The sequence below is a fragment of the Nilaparvata lugens genome, chromosome 2, assembly GCF_014356525.2.
Source record: "Nilaparvata lugens isolate BPH chromosome 2, ASM1435652v1, whole genome shotgun sequence".
Classification (NCBI taxonomy): Eukaryota; Metazoa; Arthropoda; class Insecta; order Hemiptera; family Delphacidae; genus Nilaparvata; species Nilaparvata lugens.
In genome coordinates this window covers 86,467,983-86,491,184 of record NC_052505.1, presented here as the reverse complement: position 1 = coordinate 86,491,184, position 23,202 = coordinate 86,467,983, and the positions used below count along the sequence as shown (strand labels likewise).

The 23,202-nt window shown below is 34.8% G+C and overlaps 1 protein-coding gene across 1 annotated transcript in view; it reads left to right on the top strand.

The window, feature by feature from the left end:
- The window catches only part of LOC111055639 (myosin-IIIa), a gene marked incomplete in the record, with an annotated part of 72,736 nt that overhangs the window by 10,440 nt on the left and 39,094 nt on the right, over window positions 1-23,202 (top strand). Inside the window, 5 exon segments of the mRNA XM_039421979.1 lie at window positions 11,802-11,977; window positions 14,718-14,822; window positions 18,788-18,964; window positions 20,040-20,336; window positions 22,534-22,698. Of these exon segments, the coding sequence (XP_039277913.1) occupies window positions 11,802-11,977; window positions 14,718-14,822; window positions 18,788-18,964; window positions 20,040-20,336; window positions 22,534-22,698 (920 nt within the window).

The window sequence follows — 23,202 nt, the reverse complement described above, 5'->3', positions numbered from 1 at the left end:
ATATGGCGAGCGAAGCGAGCCTGACGGCTAGTAATATAATATTCCCAGGGATAGCTGTGATTGAAGTAGCATTATAAATGCATTTCAATCTTCAACTTGGTGCCAACCTAACAAAGTCAACTCAACTTAATGCCAACCTGTCAAAATTATTAATTTAGTTACCAGTTAACAACTGTTTCGAAGAGGTACTCTCTCTAGATTATAGTTCTATAGTAACATAATATGATATGGACATTTCAATTATAATTAAGAGATTGGGAGAAGAAGAATATACATGCTAAAAGACGAAATTTAAACCCTTAAAACCCACCCTTAGAGTTAAAATATTGCCAAAAGATTTATTAGTGCGCCTCTAAAGGGCCAACTGAATATACCTACCAAATTTGAACGTTTTTGGTCCGGTAGATTTTTAGTTTTGCGAGTGAGTGAGTGCCATTTCGCTTTTATTATAATATTTATAGAAAAATCAGACTATAGAATTATTCATCATAAATCAGCTGACAAGTGATTACACATGTGTGGAGAAGCCAGTCTATTGCTGTATTTCCATAAGGTCTATAGTTTCAATCAGGTACTTGTGGATGAGAATATTGCGTGAGGTCTACTGTTCACAGAACTACTAGTATAATAGGATGTACCGTTTCACTTTTGGGTTCATCAGTCTGTACTCGAATTGGTAGACTCTGATTTGTGCAGTGATATCTTTAGGAGTAGGCCTGGACATAGAAGTGTTGCAGCAGTGGCCTCGCTTGCATCATCGGTTTGAGTGCACGAGAGGCTACTAGCAATCAGAATGTAACATTCTATACTCTCCGCTTGCAATGCCAGTAACGCAATCTCCTCTCCAGCCCGCCTACCCATTCCTTTTCGGCGTCTTATCTCGACACTGGTCCGAAGTCTATTTGCCGGATAAGGAATGTCGTCTCCCGGCCTCCCAGTGCCACTGGCAGCCGGAAGATGTCGTAATCTAGTCATCCGTGTCTTGGAGGAGGTCTCAAGAGTCGAGAGCCAGCATCCAGCATCGCAGTAGTAACGGAATCTTACTCTGGAACAGATTCCGTGGCGCAAATCTGTGGTTCCACTTGAAGTGCGTCAGGCGTCACATGTCAGGGAGTCAGATCTCTGGCGTCAAGCGTCAAATCACTAGACAAAAGTGTTTATAAGTGCTGAAGAATCACCTGTTGTATACTAATTTCAATCAAAATTCGGGAATAGAATATTAAGGGTTGTAGGCCTGTTTTTCCATTTCTAATCATTTCATGATAATGTGTTTTATTATTGTTGAATAAATAAATAAAATTCGACGGCATGATAATGCTGACAAGGCTCCATACAAGGAAGCGTCACCCGCAACTTTCTATTTCCATCTGCGTTTCGGTCATGTGGAAATGATCGATTTTATTTAATTGATGCCTCTTCTCTATAAGATAATGATGCCCTGACAACTCGCGTCGAAATATTTTGGTGTCTGGAATAACCTGAAACTGGAAACTGAGGCAAAAATGGGGATTTGAAGCACAGTAATTATATTACAGTAGATTACTTTGTTCATGTATGTTACAGTATGCTGTGCATATGCTGAATAAAACTATTGTTTATAATTGAGAATACTGTATAGATTCAATGAATTTTTACTTTCCCTGCCCTATTACCTTAGGTAAGGAAAGTATTGCTTTCCGAAAAAAATTAAGGTACCCCAATTTCCAAATTTCTATATGTTTCAAGGTCCCCTGAGTCCAAAAAAGTGGTGTGTGTGTGTGTGTGTGTGTGTGTGTGTGTGTGTGTGTTGTGTGTGTGTGTGTTGTGTGTGTGTGTGTGTGTGTGTGTGTGGTGTGTGTGTGTGTGTGTGTGTGTGTGTGTGTGGTGTGTGTGTGTGTGTGTGTGTGAACAATTTCGATCAAATGCAATTCAAGATGGTGACTAAAATGGCAAAAATGTTGTCAAAAACAGGGATTTTCGCGATTTTCTTGAAAATGGCTCCAACGATGTTGATCAAATTTATACCTAAAATAGTCATTAATAAGCTCTATCAACTGCCACAAGTCTCATATCTGTAAAAATTTCAGGAGCTCCGCCCCATCTATGCAAAGTTTGATTTTAGATTTCCAATTATCAGGTCTCAGATATAATTTGAACGAAAAATTACGAGTGGAAAAGATTGAGCATGAAAATCTCCACAATTAATGTCCAGTAACATTTTCATCTAAAATTGAATATGAGCTTGTAATTTGAGAAAATGTGATTATTCAATCGCAAACTGTTGGCAACTGTTGATTCTATTAAATCATTCACTATGAAGAGATAGCAGATCTCGTGTGTATCCAGCATTATTGTCCTGTCACCAGCTGGCTCAGATCTTTGAAAAGTAGACTTGAGATGCACGTGAACACTAGTGTCAGGTGATAAATTTTCATAACGGCAAGGAAAATTGTGTGAGTGCGCCACACCAGATTTTTCAAAATATGAACTGAATGATTATTCAACGTAATTGATAATAATATTTATGTAGTAGATAGGCGCGTAGGTCTAATTGACCGAGCGAAGTGAGGTCTAAGATTGAAGTCGACGGTTTGGCATTTCTCTTAATGTTTAAATGTTTATATTTTTATATGTTGCGCATTTATGGCGAAACGCGGTAATCGATTTTCATGAAATTTGACAGGTATGTTCCTTTTTAAATTGCGCGTCGACGTATATACAAGGTTTCTGGAAATTTTGCATTTCAAGGATAATATAAAAAGAAAAAGGAGCCTCCTTCATACGCCAAAATTAGAGTAAACATCAGACTATAGGTTTATTCATCATAAATCAGCTGACAAGTGATTACACAGATGTGTGGAGAAGCCAGTCTATTGCTGTATTTCCATAAGGTCTATAGTTTCAATCAGGTACTTGTGGATGAGAATACTGCGTGAGGTCTACTGTTCACAGAACTACTAGTACTGTTGACATGTCCAAAAAAACGACAGAGTTTTCATGTTGAACGTCCGATTTGGAAAATAATGAAGAAAATCAGTTAGTGAGAGAACAAGAGATTGATTGATTATTTGCCTTCATTAGGACGGAGTTAGTACTCCAGGTCCTCTCTGCCACACAACACTTTGCAAAATAAAAAAAATACATAAGATTACAAATTATTAAGAAATAAATAAAATTATTAATCACTAATTCAAATTAATACTAATTATAATTAAAATAAATTTTTATTATTATAGAGAGAGCGACAGACAGATAGATAGATAGAGAGATTGATTGATTGATTATATGCCTTTATTAGGGCGGAGTTAGGACTCATGGTCCTCTCTACCACACAACCATAAAGAGAGAGAGAGAGAGAGAGAGAGAGAGAGAGATGTTGAGTGAACAATTCCAATAGAGTGGAGGAAAGAGCCGGAAAATGGATGAAAAATATAAACTAAATTATTTAATCGTTTGTGGGTAATCAAATAACTCAACTTATTTCAAATTGATCAATAGTTGTTGCATTCTGAACCTAAACATTTGAGAGAAGCGGAAGCAGTTAAAGGACCACTACACTGTTCTCAATCAAATAATGGACCTCCTTTTGATTCACATCTTGCTTAACAAACCCTCAATTTCAAGTTGTCAGGCCTTTTGTTGTGCTCTGCTGTTTGATTAATTAATTGGTCTACAAACTGAATTGGTTGTCAAGTTGGAGTTCATCTTTTTCCTTCTATCAGTACACTATTATGTTCTCCGTTGTTGATTACATTGCTAGAATGATTATATATGGCCAGTAGCGTTAGTCGTAACTCAACTCGTTCTATCACATCTAATATATTTTGAGTATGATACCATAGAGAAACAATAGCTTAAGTAGATATCCCATGGTATAGGGGGTTCATGTCGCAACTTGTACTGTTATCTCAAGCCGATTATTATTGATTACTGTCGGTTTTTACTGTTTTGTTGGGGTGAGAGTATGAACGGCACAGTATTGATTGATTGAGTACTTTATTTATGTAGATTACAATATATACTGGCTTATACACTTACTCATCCTCTCAGTATGAGAGACTACCAGCGTCACACATCTTCACGGGAAAGAACTAAGTGGACTATCGGCTTGAGATAACAGTAAAAGTTGCGACATAAACGCCCTATACCATGGGATATCTTCTCATGCTATTGTTTCTCTATGATGATACTCAGTAAATTTAAATATTTGGTGCGATAAACTGATCAATCAATGTGTGTTACTATTAGAATTTGATGGTCCTGTGGTGGTCCATTGAATCATTCCTTATTTGATAAGAATTATTATGGAAATCAAGTTACGGCAATTAAAATTTTGACAACCTAATTGAGAAAATTTCGTAGATTTCATTCATTGTGATAACTAGTATCCTTTTATTAGATTCATTTGTCTTTTTATCATATTTCCACCTTGTCACCATTGAAACCATTAATTCACAACTCACTCCATAACTCCTACAATTTGGTAATTTAAATCGATCTCCAACCTCTATCATAGTTTTCTTAATTTATAGACCTGTGTCTTTAAGGTTGTGCAAAGGCTAAAAATAAACTTTCTACTGGTGATGTTCTTCAAAGTTTTCCGATTTGTATATTATCATCAAGCTATCAAAATGGAAATGTTTTCTCAGAAAAACATTTTTTCTGATCATTACTTTTTGAGATATGAGCGCCTGAAGTTTAAAATTTTCGGGACAGAATATTTCAAATTCAGTAGGAGATAAATCCATGTGATTTAGAGGATAGATTCCTCATGGTATTGTTGATCTAGTAGAACAAAAATTTTCTGAAAATATCAATTTTTAAGATTAAATTTACTAAAAATAACTTTTAGTTCAGTTATGTTTGGTAAATTGGATAACTTTTTCAAAAATTGATATTTTCAGAAAATTTTTGTTTTAATAGATCAACAATACCATGAAGAATCTATACTCTAAATCTCATGGATTTATATCTTACCGAATTTGAAATGTTCTGTCCCAAAAATTCAAACTTCTGGCGCTCATATCTCAAAAAGTAATGATCGGAAAGAAAATGCTTTCCTGAAGAAACTTTTTCATTTTGACAGCTTGATGATAATATACAAATCGAAAAACTTATAAAAATATCATGAGTAGAAAGTTTATTTTTAGCCTTTGCACAGTCTCAAGTCCAGTAAATAACCTTAGACAATATACCAAAGATTAAATAGTTTTCGGATTGCAGGATGTTTTTCACCATCAACGTTCATGACCAATATAGTATTTGTTGGTCCTTCTGGTGTTGTCATTATAATTTGAATTTGCAGCCCAGCTGTAGCAGCAGGAGAGAAGAATGCATGTCATGGGAACGAGATCACAAACAGAACGCGGCGAAGGAACGAATCAACTGGAAGCCGCCTGTCCTCTCTTTTTAGCTGACTTGAAATCAATTGTTTGTTTACATCGTGACGTATCATGCCCGCTACATACCACTGCTATATTTTCTCTGTGTTCTTTTGCAATCCACACCGGCAGATTCGACACCCATAGCAAATCGCACTAACAATTCTCATGAGACGAATCGAAAAACAGTGTTTTTACCTCAAAAAACTCAGATCATCTGCCGTCAGAGTTCAAATTCCTTCGTTGCTGGAAAATACAGGAATGTGGGTAGAAAGTACTGTATTATTCTGCTATGGGAGTGATTATTTATGTTTACAGATACAGTGAATATTACAAAAGATGTAATGTGATATGGTATACATGAATTGAAGGAAAATTTGAAAAGGAGAGGAATAGATAAAGAAATTTATTTTATACATACTTGTATCTTACTTATTATTATTGATATCTAAGGGCCAGTTTCCGAGCTCGGGATTTGACTAAGTCCTAGACTTTAAACAGCTGGAGTCAGAAAATAGGCTTTCCGAAACGGGGCGTAGTCGTAGTCATTGTCACAGTCACGTTTGAAATAAATTTCAAAAAACCAGAAAATAAAATCAAGATAGAATAGTGTAAAGTTTTAGCTGTTTTGAATTATTTAGAAATGTTTAATTTCAAGGAAAAACATTTCCAATAATGGAAATGAGAAAATACTAGTAGTTCTGTGAACAGTAGACCTCGCGCAGTTATAACGACGTCCCAAACCATAAGCACATCCACATTGATACACTAACTATTTATTTGATCAGATCATGCTTACACAAGATTTAATTATCATATAACGCTTTCCGGAATTTGGCGCGAGAAAACCAGAAGACATCTAGGCGCCCAGACGAGCTGTTATAAGTTCTTTGCATCCTAATAGTGCATAAAAATTGCATTCAATGAGGCATCCACATTGCATGCCTCATTGAATGCAATTTTTATAGTCTACACAGCTGCTATTTTTTTACCAAGTTACATTGAGATTTTGAATTGCATGCGTCATGGCATGCAATTTATAGTCAACTCGACAGCTGATTTATGATGAATAATTCTATAGGCTGATTTTCACTCTAATATTGACGTATGAAGGAGGCTCCTTTTTCCTTTTATATCATCCTTGAAATGCAAAATTTCCTAAAACCTTGTATATACGTCGACGCGCAATTTAAAAAGGAACATACCTGTCAAATTTCATGAAAATCTATTACCGCGTTTCGCTGTAAATGCGCAACATATAAACATTTAAACATTAAGAGAAATGCCAAACCGTCGACTTGAATCTTAGACCTCACTTCGTTCGGTCAAAAAACTGCGACTACGCCCCGTTTTGGAAAGCTAATTCTCTGATCTCTGACTCCAGCTGTTTAAAGTCTAGAACTTAGCTAAATCCCGAGATCGGAAAGCGGCCCTGAATCAGCTTGGAATAGCAATCTTAGCTCTCATTGTTCTGAAATAATTTGTTCGCTGAAAAAAACGTGAGTACAGTTTTCCTGGACAGGACATGGAAGCACCACAATCTTAGCGCAGAGAATAAGAAGCGTTTTTCGAACCTATTTAGAATTAATATTCCAAATTAAAACGTTACTAATTTATTCAAAAAGGAATTGTCACTTGTGATACCTATTCGAAAAATGACCATAGTATTACATTGTTTAAAATCCTCACTCTCTGTTACTTACTTACTTCCGATGTTCTCACCACGGTCCTAGGATCGGAGAATTATTGTCCTGTTTTCTGTCATATCCTAATCAGAATCATCGGTTGGAATTGTGCCATTCTACAAAACTGCGTCTGTTTGACTCCCTATTTGTGAACGTCCAATGGGAATGAAGGAGCGTTTACTACGAAGGTGTTACTCGCTTGCGATTAGTCGAAGAGTTGGAAGAGTGATCTCTTTGGCGTAGTACCGTATTCGTTCGATAGAATGCAGCAGTCGATGGGACATTATTTATGTTTGGACTAATAGAATTGAAGGGGCTCTTACTAAGAAAGTGGTTCATGATTGCTTGAAGAGCTTTTTGATATTTACATGTTTCTTCTTTTGCCAGTATGATTGCAGAAGCTTATTGAAAGACTTAATATTATAAATTACCTTATTAAAATATAATAGTCTAGTCTGTAGACTTTAGTAATAACTAAAGTCAATTGTCCTACAGTTTAGGAGTATCTTCAGTGGAAGAATCAATAAACGTATCATGTTCAAATGCTCAGATATGATCCTCATTTTTTTTTGAGCTTATTCAAGATGTCCTAATTACCCACAAGTGTATATTTAGGTATAGGGATTCTGTAAATCTGGAAGTATAGGAGGTATTCCAATTTCCAATGGATTAAACGAATAATGTGAAGTATAAAATATACAGAGTTGTTATAAAATGACTATACAATTTTGCCCTATACTTATGCTGTTCTCCAACAGTTATTAAACACAATGTACCTGGTACTAACCGAACTAAAGCTGGATTAAAATTTTGTGTTAGAACCAATTTTTAGCAACTCTGAACTAGTTTCAACCACAGATTGCCTTATCGACCAAGCTGAGTGATTGCAATGATAAATTGAGTTATCCTAACTAATGACCCAATTCAAAAATTTTTGGGCTGGTGTGAAGTTGGCCCGCACCAATTCCAATTGTAACTACCGAATCTAGTATCTAGAAGCCCAAACTAACGTCAAATTTGTCGAAATAAACCTGAACTAACGATTTATAATAATCCAACCAAAAATTTTACGGAGTTATCATGCCGACCAATTTCACTGACGTTTTCGACCTTGTCTAGGAGTATTTCAAATCTGAGACTCGTTTTTTCATGTGTGCAGTACCGTTTCGGTGTATCTAAAAAAGTAAACAGTATCTAACCTCGACACCAATTTTTAAAGCTAGTCGCTTCATATCTCTGAAAATTGTGAATTGCAATTTTCCTCGGTTCGGCAAGGAAAATGAATATCTAATAACTCTTATAATTGGAGACAAGACAATCTTGAGAAGCAATTAGTGGAAAACAAACAAATCAAAGAAAATTGACTACAGCATTGCGAATTGCGAAACAATGGAATAGCTATTTAGCACTGACAATAACGGAGAAAGTATCGTTCCTGCTTGGTTGTGATAATAGTGAGCTACTGTTGATGAGAGATTCTGCAATTGCTGAAACTAATCTTCGATCTATTTCAAATAGAGAAGAAATCTGACCTGTTTGTGTGTTATATGGATCACTGGATCCAAGCCAGATAGTGTGGAAGATAAAACCTTTATTACCTACTTCTCTCCAAGCTCAAATCTCGAATAATTAAAATCAAAAGAAATACTCTTATATTATATAGAGAACACGGAGAATAGAGAGATACATTATTCAACATTTTTTTCCAGTCATAAGAAAACTGATAGTGAAATGAAATGAATTTCCAAGGAAATGTTATAGAGAGGAATTTCTATTTAACATGCCGTCTAACTTCGATCTTCAAGATTGTAGAGAGAAGATGATAAAGTTTTATTTTTTGTGAGATTGAAATAAGGGAGTATATGAGATACTTCAAACTTGACAGCATCTTAATGAGTTTTCTAAACCTAATCATCCACCTTTTTCGGCTGAAGAGAGCTTTGGCTTTGAAATACAGGACAGTAATATCAATGTGGAACTCTTTTTTATTATTTTACAAAGGCGACTTTCTAGAAGTATTTTAAGCCTAGGTGATGATGATGGGGTGAATGATAATACAATGAAGGTAGAGTTATGAATGAATAAAAAATATAAGTTATGCTATCCACTTGAATTGATTTGAGTCCAATTTTCAGTCCAGAAATAAATAAACTAGAAATTTTGCATTTGATTTGATTAAAAACCGAATATAATAGAATGATTACATTCAATAAAATCTCAGAATTTGAAAATATTGAGTTATTAAGAAAAATTTGAACTCATTCAGGATTGAGGGAGAAGTTTAGTACAGTATTTGGATGCAGCTAATGGTTCAATAATCATGAATTAATCAAGAATCATGAAGAACCAATCACTAGGAGTAATTGTAGGAGTAATTTAAAATAAATTAATTAAGAATTAATCATCAATTAATTAATTAACCAACAACTAATCAAGAACTACCTTTTGTTGAAGATTACAGAACATTCTGGTCGAGGAATTGTATGTAGTATAGTTCATTATACTCTGCAAAAATAAATTCGATTACTACGATCTCGCCAGACTTGAATACTAGACTGGAATTCTTTATTTTTGTACCATCATCTAGGGATCTAGGCTAAAACGATGACATAATGTTTACGATCCCAACTTAGTAGCAGAGATGATGAAATTGCATCATGCTAATCTAATATTAGTAATGGGCTCCTAAACTGTTGCTTCCGGAATGACTTGCAGTATCATAAAAACCCATTCATACACGTCTGTCTGATTTGATATTGCTTGTTGAGAACGAAGTACAAGTACTTTCGCTTCACTTTATTCTCACATTGTGAATGTACGGGAGAAAGTAATATTTTTCCTGTAGGCTCATCATTGGGAAACTACTTTGTTGGGGCAGTCATTGTTCCGGCATTGTTCAAGAAGCTTTGTTTTGTTTGTTGAGTACTTGACAGATGCGCAGCGACAAGAAAACGTTTTTATGAGCGCGCTCTTCCCGATTTCAAAACGGACATTCTACTGCAGAAACTTAGATATGGGGAACATTTCTCATAGACCTCCAATGTTGTGCTTAATCATATAGGATAGGATAGTTTTACTAGTAACTAGGATTACTTGTTAGAAAATGTTTCATCAATGAAAATCGTATCGTCTATGTTCTATTGTTCTCAATCATCAAGTAGTTTTCCGTATAGGCCTACTAGTTCATGAATATTGGAAAATGTTCAATCAATGAATATCGTGTCGTCTATTGGTGAAATTCAATGTGGTGCCTAATCATCAAGCAGTTTTCCGTATAGGCCTACTCTAGTTCATGACTATTGGAAAATGTTTCATCAATAAAAATCGTATCGTCTATTTTGTTCTCAATCATCAAGCAGTTTTCCGTATAGGCCTACTAGTTCATGACTATTTGAAAATCGAAAATGTTTCATCAATGAACATCGTGTCGACTTTTGGTCAAATTCAAGATTATTATCATCCTAGCTACACACACATCGATCTTTGTTCGTACGATATTTGCCGTCCTTATAAATTCTATCGGATTAAACAGTACTTGTCAAATAGATTATGTTTGTCAAGCTCCGTTTAGTCTGACAGAATTTTTAAGGACTGCAAAATATCGTACGAACAAAAATCGATGTGTTAAGCAGGGCTTCAGGATTGAAAAAATATTGTGTGCAACTGATGTGCAAACGTTTTGCCGAACAAGATAGATGGCCGAAGCCGAACTCAGCTAAATTTTGTTTGGCCAAATCACAGAAAAAAGAAGAATAAAATTAATTATTCTCGCATTTGCTTTAGCATTTAATGCTGTTTTCTTTCCTCAGTTGCCAAATCTATCTCGTTTGGAAATGACCGGTTTTGCACACAATTTGCACAAATAGCTATAGATTTGGGATGTAAAAGTTTTACTTTTAATGTACGAAAATTATTATCAAATTGCGCAAAACAGACATTTCTCATGCCAACCAGCTTCGGAAGAAAATGTGACTGCTAAATCTGAAATCCTCTCAATTATTCTACATAACGAGTTGAGAAAGAATTGAGAAAAAGTAGTTGGTAAATTTGTTGACTAAATAATCAAGTCTCAATGTTTGATAGTAGCAATTCATTTTCAAAGTTATTCAACTCTTATTGTTTGTGAAAGAAACAATAATTGGAAGAGACAGCTAATGATGAGATGGAAAGACAGAATAGCGGCTGACTTGCAAGAGAGGAGCGGTTGTTGGAGGAGAGGTGGTGCGGAGAAGTAGACTGCGAAGGAGAAATGCCGCAAATAAAAGGCAGTCAAACAAGAAGAAGAAGAAGATAGGGAAGAAGAAGAAGAAGAAGAAGAAGAAGAAGAAGAAGAAGAAGAAGAAGAAGAAGAAGATGAAGAAGAAGGAGAAGTAGAAGATTGTTTGAAAAACAAATGTTTAAAACGTACTCTTCCATGGATTTATACTTTCAGATTATATTTTAATGACCATTAAATGTTCAGAACAACAATTCTATTAAATGTAATCCAATAATTACATACTCTTCAAAAGATTTTTTATTGATTGATACAATAAGTACATCATCAAAATGATGGGGAGAGAAAAAATAAGGTAACCTTGTGCTATTCCACTCCCAAATTTAGATAAGGTTACACATAGTATGAGATAGGTTGTCTTGTAGTTGTTTACTTAACAGAATTTCCAGTCCTCAATTATTTCCACAACGTAGATTTATTGTAATTCAATAAAACATAATTTATGTGATTCACAATTATTATTTTATTTTTTGTTAACAGGTGAACGTGTTGCAATCAAAATACTGGAAAATGTATCGGAAAATATCGAGGAAATTGAGGAGGAGTACCTTGTTCTTCGAGACCTCAGTCTCCACCCCAACATCCCGGCTTTCCAGGGTATTTTTCTCAGAAGAGGAGTACTTCCGGAGGAAGATCAGCTATGGTTCACCATGGAGGTCAGTGTTAAATGCTATTTAGGCCCATTTTCTAGGACACTTATTAAATCTAATGGACCATCAAACTTAAATCTTTGATTAATGTTGTCTAAATTTGGGGGAGAAATAGTACAATGTATCCTGAGTTTCTCTCTCCCGGTCTGTGTTTTATTTTTGTAAAAATAAGATAAATGAAAGATTTGATGGTCCATTCGATTTAATAAGTGTCCTAGAAACCGGGCGTTAGCCTACCTGAATTTGAGATTCAATTTGGAAATTTCCTATAAATGATACAAACTCTTCGTAATGTTTAGTGACTCCTAATGTCTCCTAAAATCTTGTAACAAGAGTTTAACTCTTTTCTCTCTAGAACTCTCTCACCAATTTTCCTCCTTTCACCTTACTACTTTCCTTGGACTCATTTCAAAATCTACCAGGAGAATCAGTGTCCATCTACATTTGTATAAGAACGCCAGAATGCATCTGCGCACAGATATGAGTTCAGCATCATTGTATGACAAAAACTGTCCATATCGTTGCATGTTTTCCAAGTCTCTTGCTGTGGTCAGGGAAACTCCAAATTGTCATATTGGAACTGTTGGAATATTGGATCTAGAACGAACATTTTCAATTCGTAACATTTTTAATATTAATCATGTAACATATTTTTGAACGTATTGTACTGCTCTCCTTAGCCAGGTGCCTGAGTAAAGGTCAAGCCACACAAAGCGTTTTTCAGGCGTTTTCAGACGAGTCGGCACGGCAGGAAGTTCTCCGATTGGCTGATTATCAGCAGATTCTCGAACGCCAACCTAATCAGCCAATCGGAGAGCTTCCTGCACTGCCGACTCGTCTGGAAACGCCTGATAAACCCCTTCGTGTGGTTTGGCCCTAAATTTGTTGAATTACAGATCTGCGGTAACGTACTAATCACAATGAGTTTATAATCACGATCACAAGCTTGTGGAGCTTGTAAGGAGAGTATGAACCTATCTGAAGTTTCTTAAAACGTAGCCACTTGACCGTAACGATTAGATGAATAATGTAAATCACTCAATAATGTAACTCACTTCAATAGGATATTTGTTTTGCAAAAGCATATAATCAGGGCAGCCCTTGGAAGACCTTGATTGTATCCCAGCAGGAATTTTTTTATTGAGTTTGGAGTACCAACAATACGGCAAGTGTTTGTCAAGAGCATAATTTTCCATATCAATAAAAATAGAGAAAGCCTTACGTTTAATGCGAACCCACACAATTTACGCCCAACAGTGAACAATTTATATAATATATCATTTTTTAGATTGACAGTCAATGAACATCAGCTTCAGTATTTCATGGAATTCTTTGCAAATAAAATCCCAAATCATTTTATTACCAGTCCTTTCTCAAGAAAACTGAAAAATGAAATTGATAAATGGGTGAGAGCAAACATCTATTTCAATATTACTTGATTGCTTTTTTTGTTGTCAATGTTCTTTCTATTATCTAATTCTCTATTATAATGTCTTCATTCTATTTCTGTTAATTTTGTTTAATAGCAACTTAACTCTTTCAACTTGTACTCTTTTGTTCTTGTACATGTACATAATATTATACAATTACTTTAATTGAACTCACTACTGGCGCTCAAGTGTTACTTTTGCCTGTAGAGCCAAAATTTATTATTATTGTTATTATTATTATTATTAATAGTTCCCTAATTTTTATGTATGTATTTTAGTTAAGTGCAGTAGCATATATTTATTTTTTGTGAAGCTTTTTTGTATTTTGTTTTTGGCAAATAAATACAAATACAACCCAAATAAGTATTGTTGTCCAAGATCCATTAATAGTTACAATTCCATTTAAACAAAATCAAATAGTTGAGGGCGCCAGGATCCTGTTTACATCATCAATTAAATTGAATAGTATGGTTGATAAATCACAGTGTTAGTTCTATATTTGTGTGACGTGTAGAACTAAAAGACTTAACCTATTTCGTACTATGTATAACCTTATCTAAATTTGGGGAGAGGAATAGCACAACAGGTTACCTTATTTTTCCTCTCCATATCATTTTGATGATGTACTTCTTGTATCAATCAATAAAGAATAAAGAAAATCATCATATTCTCTGGAAACGTATTCCTTCAAGGCTAATCAAGTTGTTAGTTGAGAAATAATAACTTACGCTTTTGACTTTTCTCTAGAAACTGCTTGTATCTTTATTTTATTATGTTATATTAAAATATTCTTGAAAGGGTACTATGGTAGTATTTTTCAACCAATTATAATATATTATTCATCAATTATTATACATATCGACTATTGGTCGAAATGATGACTTTTGAATGAAGAATAAAAGAATATAAATTGTTCTTTCCCTGTTATTAAATATCATGCTCAAAAAATACTCATTATTAAATACTTAATGTTATTCGTTAAAAGTGGTAATTGAGTGGAATATTTCTAATTAATTTATCAATTCAAGCCATCTAAATTCAAAATTTATAGTTTTAATGTTTGTTTTGGACCAAAATTTTATAAAAATTGTACACGTGAAATTCTAACCTTATCTTTGACTTTGTCACCTATAAATTTGGAAGAAAAATAGCACAATGACTACCTTATTATTTTATCTTTCAATGTTACTACATTAGTGTTATTTGCATTGTAAATAAATAAATGCAATAGTTATTTTTTTATCGAATGTGAAAAATAATTTTAAAACCATTGTCGTGATTGGAGTTATGATTAATTTGTAATGTTCTTATTTCAGTTATGCACTGGCGGATCAGTAACAGACCTCGTCCAGGGGTTGAAGAAGAGAGGGGAGAATTTGACTGAAGACCAAATAGCTTTTATTATTAGAGAAACGGTTGAGGTATGTATTATAACATTAATCTCTCCCTTTTTTCTAAGAGTTTGAAGAAGGTTGTAGCCTTGTGTACTTGTGATGGGATAGGAAGAATGATGGTTGAGAAAGATAGGTGAAGTGAACAACTACAAGACAACCCATTTCGGACTATGTGTAACCTTATCTAAATTTGGGAGAGGAATAGCACAAGGTTTCCTTATTTTTTCCTCTCCCTATCATTTTTTTACTTTCCTTGCCCTATTACTTACCATAGGTAAGGAAAGTACCTATTGCTTTCCGAAAAAAATTAAGGTACCCCAATTTCTAAATCTCTATACGTTTCAAGATCCCCTGAGTCCAAAAAAGTGGTTTTTGGGTATTGGTCTGTGCGTGTGTGTGTGTGTGTGTGTGTGTGTGTGTGTGTGTGTGTGTACACGATATCTCATCTCCCAATTAACGGAATGACTTGAAATTTGTAACTTAAGGTCCTTACACTATAAGGATCAGACACGAACAATTTCGATCAAATCCAATTCAAGATGGCGGCTAAAATGGCGAAAATGTTGTCAAAAACAGGGTTTTACGCGATTTTCTCGAAAACGGCTCCAACGATTTTGATCAAATTTATACCGAAAATAGTCATTGATAAGCCTTATCAACTGCCACAAGTCCAATATCTGTAAAAAATTCAGGAGCTCCATCTATGCAATGTTTGATTTTAGATTCCCAATTATCAGGCTTCAGATACAATTTAAACAAAAAAATCTGAGTGGAAAAGATTGAGTATGAAAATCACCTAAAATTGAAAATAAGTTCGAAATTCGAGAAAATGTGATTATCCAATTGCAATTTGTTGGCAACTGTTGATTCTATTAAATGATTCACTATGAAGAGATAGCAGACCTCGTATGTCTCCAGCGTTATTGTCCTGTCAACAGCTGGCTCAGATCTTTGTTTATAAGTAGACTTGAGATACGCGTGAACACTAGCGTCAGGTGATCAATTTTCATAACGGCAAGGAAAGTTATGTGAGTGCGCCACACCAGATATTTTTGATGTACTTACTGTATGAATGAATCAATAAAGAATATGAGATATACTACAGTTTTTGGTGGACCTATAGTTTCAAATGACTGATTTATTGATATAAAAATTATATTCTTCGAATAGAGGTCCCACCTTGCATACTAAAATATATACTACAGCTTCAAGTAGACGACCTACTACAGTATTCTAAATTACTGAATTATCGATATCAACATTCTGTGTATAGCTTCTGCTATTCTCCAAATTGTATTATTTTCATAGAGTTTCAGCCTTGCATACTAATCACGTTAAGAATGAATCATCTTCATAATCACACTCAATTACTACGCATTGTTTGGCTTTAGTCTTCTGAGTCCACTACGCTATCAGTTCAATGTGTATTAACAGACTTCAGAATAATAATTAGAGTTGTGAAATAGCTGATTGATTCCAAAACTGGAGTACCAAATAATTTTGATAAGATATTTACTCTGCTCCTCATCATCTGAAAAAATTGTTGTAGAAGCTTTGAAAGAGATTAACATAGTTTTATAACTCGTGATAAAAGATTGAAATAGATCCACAATAATATTGTAATGTTGAACTTGAATTGAAATTAAAAACAATATAGAAGATCATAGATATCATGCTCTTCAACCATAGTATAAATATTTATATGGATAGTAATTATTGGTGATTTATATAACAGACTATGTAGTCTCTTTTCTGTATAGGGCTACTTGTAATAAGAATAGAAATAAAAATAAAAATCTCAGTACCTTTAATTAATCACTAATCACTTGAAAATGGCATCAATGTTGAATCATGTTGTGATTAAATAATTCAAAAAAAAGATACTAAGATTTTTATTTTTATTTCTATTCAGACTATGTTCTATGATAGTTAATTGTTTAATTGAAATCCAACCCCAATATTTTCAATTACGCTGTGGCTACAGTTACGGTAACCGTAACTCCATTCGCGTTCCGGTAAACATTTGCGCAGGCGCGGCTACCGCTATTTACATGTGCATCGTGGTGTTGATGGTTTTTGGTGACATGGTTATGATTTCTAAGTAACTAACTAACTTATTTCTAACTAACTTCATTGAAACGATAGGTTATCATAACCATGTCACCAAAAACCATCAACACCACAATGCACATGTAAATAGCGGTAGCCGCGCCTGCGCAAATGTTTACCGGAACGCGAATGGAGCTACGGTTACCGTAACTGTAGCCACAGCGTTTCAATTATCCTGGATTTATCAAATGTGAAGTAATTATTTTCAACATTTGTTACTTCTCATCCCTTCTATTTTATGATTATTGAACAATCGTATTGCTGTTTTTCATTATAACATCATCTTTTTCCAATATACCATGATGCCAGTGACTTCTCGTGAACCATTATACCGTAATATCATATATCTTCTGATCGGAATTGAAATCAATTCCATAAACCTCTTCAATTCTTTGATGAATAATCATCGAGATAAAGTATCTTGAACAAATCTCCAGCTTGCTATGGCTTTTGCAGATTTGACACCTAGTGAGATCGGAGTCCCCGAAATAAAATCCTCCGCTCATTTGTGTCATCTTGAACTGATTGAGTAGATTAACTCATTCTTCTTGTATTTTACTATCTTGAACTATTCTCATGTCACATATTTGCATCACCTATCAGACTTTCTACTACTAGTGAATTACCTATAGCAGTCAATATTACAGTTTTCTAAAGCTGAGTTTACACCGAAGTTATTAACAAGATGTTAATGACTTATTCCTCATAGATTCCATTAGATTGAACATAACTTATCATACACATGATGAACATATGTGTTTGTCAAGTTCCGTTCAATCTAATAGAATCTATAAGGATTAATTTATTAACATTTTGTTAATAACTTTAGTTTTAACGCAGCTTTATAGCTATTGAAATAATATGATGTTGATGCAGTCAATACCACTATATTTGTTCAAATAGTACTTTACGTAACAAGTCCGGTAACGATAATTTACCGCATAAGTATGATTGTTTCTGCTCGAAACGTAGTTGAGGGCACAATTATCATACGAATGCGGTAAATACGTTACCGTACAAGTTACGTACAATATTTTTTGACATACTTATCTGAGAAAGAATAATATTGCTGAGAAACAGAAACCATTACCTGCTGCAGCTCGAGCTACTGCATTCTATAAACATAACCTAGCCCGTAGCGCCTAGTTCATAAAAGACAGATCCTTCGAGCTCAAATAAAATAGTAAAGGCTTAAATTATAAGATTTCAGATGAGTTCTTATAACTTGAAACTCCTTAAATGAGTTCTTTAATTATTTGAGTTAGTAAATTTATTACTCAGATGTTATTAGGACTCAGTAGAGTCCTAACATACTCGACTGTAAAGAGAACATAATTATATATTATGATCTCTTTACAGTTTTGTATGCTGTAATGAAAATCACATGTTTTCTTGTTCTGCAAACAGCTGTTTACCGGCTTGATTTATGCATGGAAAACAGCTGCAATTTAGTAAGTATGGCAAAAATCAATTTACATTACAGAACCAGGTCTCATGGAAACACCTGCTATATTTTCAGCTGAACTGATGTTGGTTTCTGAGCAGAAGATGTGGCAGGTTTTGCCATGAAACCTGGTTCTGTAATTTAAATTTATTGTCAAATGTAGTGGTATTGACAAAATCAACGTCTTATCTTTAAATTATGGAGAATACCACATATATTCCCATACAATCAGGCTATTTATGTATTAAGAGTTCAAAGCGCTACTTTATTACTTGAGCAAAATAATTATCGCGAGACACTTAGTGGAGCACGATAATTTTGCGAGAGCAATAGAGAAGCTTTACACTCGGGTTACAGCACGTACAATATTTTTTCCACAACAGCCACAGTATAATTTTAGTAATGTATTGATATGAGAATGTATAATGTGTGTTGACAGGCGTTGGTATACCTGCACAGCAACCACTGCATGCACCGAGACATCAAGGGCCACAACATATTGCTGACCGAGGAGGGGAATGTGAAGTTGGTGGACTTTGGGGTGTCCTCTCACCTGCAGGCCACAATGGGCCGCCGCAACACCTCTGTCGGAACACCCTATTGGATGGCACCTGAGGTCACTCTTCAATTGAAAGTTCATTCATATTCATCCTCGCAAACAATAAAAATTAGCTCACAGGAAATAGTCAAATTCATTTTCACAGTCATCATAGATACAATGCACTGATTTTACAAATTCAAATATTCGAATTTATTCAAGTTCACGATGGATAAACAGATGAATGCTTTCACTAAATTGAACAGAACAGTCTAATAGTTCTAACAGAATAATAATTTTTATGTTTATACATGGCCATTCTATAACACTATAGAGCCTCATGGTTTATAGTGTTTATTCACTTTCATTTAATAGTGTTTATTCATTTTTATTATGTTTAGTAGTTTTGCAGTAGGATAATGATGTTTATTGCTGTATATATGCTGCATACATGCCAGTATATCCTGTATACATTCTTTATTGCATCGTTTGGAAACAATACTAAGGCTTGAGTTACATTTTTATCTGATTCTATGGAGTCATGTGTAAAATTATAATCATGATTATATTTTAGGGTAATCTAGTGGTCACCCTTACAACGGTAATAGCTGTCGCTACCTACCTAACACCAATTGCTTCTTGCCTAGTCACAATAGCCTATTTTGCACAACAATACATGTGTTTTAATTAGAACAGAATTACTTTTTAACACACTTTTTTATGTATTTCTCCCGAGTATATTTGACTGCATGTCGTGTGGAATACATAAAAGTGTGTTAATACATCGCAGCTCGGAATGGATCAAGAAACTATCATCTTTACTTTTTTATGTGAAGACTTGGCATAGTTTGGACAGTCCTCTCTAGTAAAGTTCACTATATCACGAAAAACTATGAAAACTGTTTGAACCTCTCAATTGAAAACTGTGTGAAAATTTAATTAGTTGAGAAAATTGTGCAATTGATTGATCAAATCTCAAATTCCTCTTTTCATTCTCATCCAACAATGATATTTAAGAATGGAAATCTGTTGCAAAATTTTTACTACCGTATTTCAAAATATATATTCACATATCTTCATTTATATACGGTAATTTCAGAATATTTTGGACAACAATTTCATGAGTTTAATAAAATTGTTTGGTTTTTTTCAGGTTATAGCCTGCGAACAACAACTAGACTCGTGGTACGACGCTCGCTGCGACGTCTGGTCGCTTGGTATCACGGCAATCGAGCTGGCCCAGGGCGACCCCCCTCTCAGTGACCTGCACCCGATGCGTGCCCTCTTCCAGATCCCCCGCAACCCGCCCCCTCTCCTAGAGCGTACCGACTGCCCCCTCCTCGCTGACTTTGTGGCCGAGGTGCTAGTCAAGGATCTCGAACTGCGACCCTTCGCCAAAGAACTGCTGTCTCACCCGCTACTGAAACGGGGGGCGGTTTCTGCCCAAAAGGTACAATATCTGTAAATTTTACACTCAGTGTAAATTGTTATATCGAGAAGTGATAGTGACATAACCTCCTGCTGTATAGTATAGAATGGATATTGGGCATGCGCCTGTTGTCCTCCTAGTTGAATACTTGAACACAATGTAATGAATATTGAAAACTAGAATAACTGGATGAATAGAACTAGAGTGATATCACATTAGAAGCTAAAAATGTGAAACAAATTCAAATTCTGTATTCAATAAAATAGTATAAAAGAAATAGTAGGAGTAAATAGTAAAAAGTTAATATAAAAACAGTAAAAGAAATAGTATAATATATTATAAAAGAAACAACTGAATTAATCGCCTATATGATCTCTAGGGTCTTTATTTGAGTCGACGAAGCAGTAGTCGATCAGAATTAAATTTCAAAGACCACAATTATAAAATGTCATCATCATCATCATCTTACGTACAAGGATTAGGTTAATGCCTGTTCCGACTTACAAACAGCTTATTAATATCTATATTTCAATTACAAAATTACGCTATAATATAAACAAGTAGTGTATTTATTGCCATCTCTTCCGTAGCCTACCAATAGATCTTTTCCCTGCCGGTTTATAATTCAATATCTGTAGTGGAAGCCTTTCTGCCGGCATTCTTTCCACATGGTCTTTCCACTGCTTCCGGTATTGTGTGACTTTTTCCAACAAGCTGTAAATTCCTAGCTCTGCTCAGATATCATCGTTTCTGATGTGGTCCCTTCTATCGCAGCCCTTGGTTCTCCGGAGGAATCGCATCTCCGCCGCCTGCATTCTACTCTCTAGGGGTTTAGTTGTAACCCACGACTCACTTCCGTAGAGGAGGACTGGAGCAGCCATTATTCTATAAAATTTCATTATAGTTTCTCTCCGTGCTTTCTTCCCCAAGGTTCTGCTAATATTGCCACATACCACTTGAAATTTTCCAATCTTTTTCTCGATATCCAAATCTTCACTATAACTGATGTCACATCCTAAATATGTATATTTCGACACTTGTTCTAGAACTTTGTTGTCAATCACAATTTTTGACCGGGTTGGATGTTTACCTGTGAAAGCCATAATTTTTGTCTTGTCTATTGATATTTTAAAACTGTACTCTTTACAAATTTCGTTAAGAACATAAACTGATTTTTGGAGGTCATTTTCACTGTCTTGAATAATCCACAAGTCATCAGCAAACAATAATGCATTCAGGTACTCGTCATTTGTTAGTTTAATTCCTAAAGCTACTCTACATTTCCATTTTCTGAAAATGTGGTCCATAAAATGTTTGATTTGTGGGATTATAAAATGTTTGTCATATAATGTGTTTTATATTTCCGAATTAATTTGATTGGAATAGGTAACCATGAAAAATTTTAACTGTATCATAGAATTTTGCCTATAATCAAATATTAGGCGTAAGTTAATTATATCGTTTGCGAAAGAATTGTTGAAGCTGACTTTGGGTAGGTTTTTATGAGTCTACTATCACAGACTTTTTTCTTGTGTGAGAGCTCATATTAAATTTCAACAATGTCATTTTTTGAAACATATAACTAAGCAAGTAGAAAATAATAATCATGATCGAAATTAGCTTATCTCTCGTCCTGAAGAAGCACTGGAGTGACTGGGCTGTCGAAAAGCGAGCTGTATTTCGCGATACATCTAAAAAAAGTATTAAATCCTTCTTTTAATAACATAATATGTATTTATTTATTCAAATTACAACGGTACAACACCAATTTTACAATGAAAAATAACAATAGAAAAGCAAATACAATGAATATTTCAGATAGGCCTACCACAGTTGAATAATGTTTAGCCTATGAGTAATAAAATGTGTTCGTAATCTCCAATGATCTTCTTATCCATAAATCTGACTTGTATCTATTGTGACTATCTTGTAATTAATATCTATTGTAACTAATATCAGACTCCACCTATCATTCTTACTCGCGCCCGCCCAATCGCCATTTATGACTGTATAGGGTTGGATAGCAGCCTCCGCGCTTCGTGCTCCGGCTGGAAGACGGGCTTAGCCCGCCCAATCGCCTTTTATGACTGTATAGGGTTGGGTCATTCTTATTCTCTCCATAGCTAATGTGTATCTATGGTCACTTTTACAGGTGGATTCCACCCATCATCTCGTTATCTTTGTCATAGCTAATTTGAATTTATTGTAATTATTATAGGTGAGAATGGAACTGCAGGCAGAAATCAAGCGTCAACGAGTGAGTGGCCGATGCCCGCGGCAGGCAGAGGTCACCACCAAGCATGGCCACCTCAAGTCTGACCGCAAGGCCATGCCTAGGAAAATGTACTTCGACGATCTGGCTGCTCTCGATAGTCTTTCTGAGGTAAATTCTAATTTCTAACCACCAGTTGCCCAAAAGCCGGTTAAATTTTTATCATGATTAACTTCACGAGAACCAATGAGAGAAGCCTTCTTCCTGAGATAGCCTTCTCTGATTGGTTTTCGTGATATAAATCACGATTAAAATTCAACCGGATTTTGTGCAACCGGGCCTGAGAGTCACTTGGTTTGACTATTAAACCCTTTTAATCAATGTATGCTTGCATTTATTATACAGTAGTGTGTTTCAATTGAGTCAGCTGATGGTTTAAACTAGAATAATTCGAGTTCAAATTTTTTTGAGACCCTTGAGGTAATTTTCTAATTTAATAGATAAGTTATTATTCTTATAGATGAGTTCTCCACTCTTATTTCAGGCTACTAGTAGTTCTGCGAACAGTAGACCTCGCTCATGAATACAACTCTCATTCTAATGAGAAGGACCAGTAAGTACAGTATATTATTGTGAAGATTTAGCCATGTCATCTATTATTTTCTCCATTGAAAG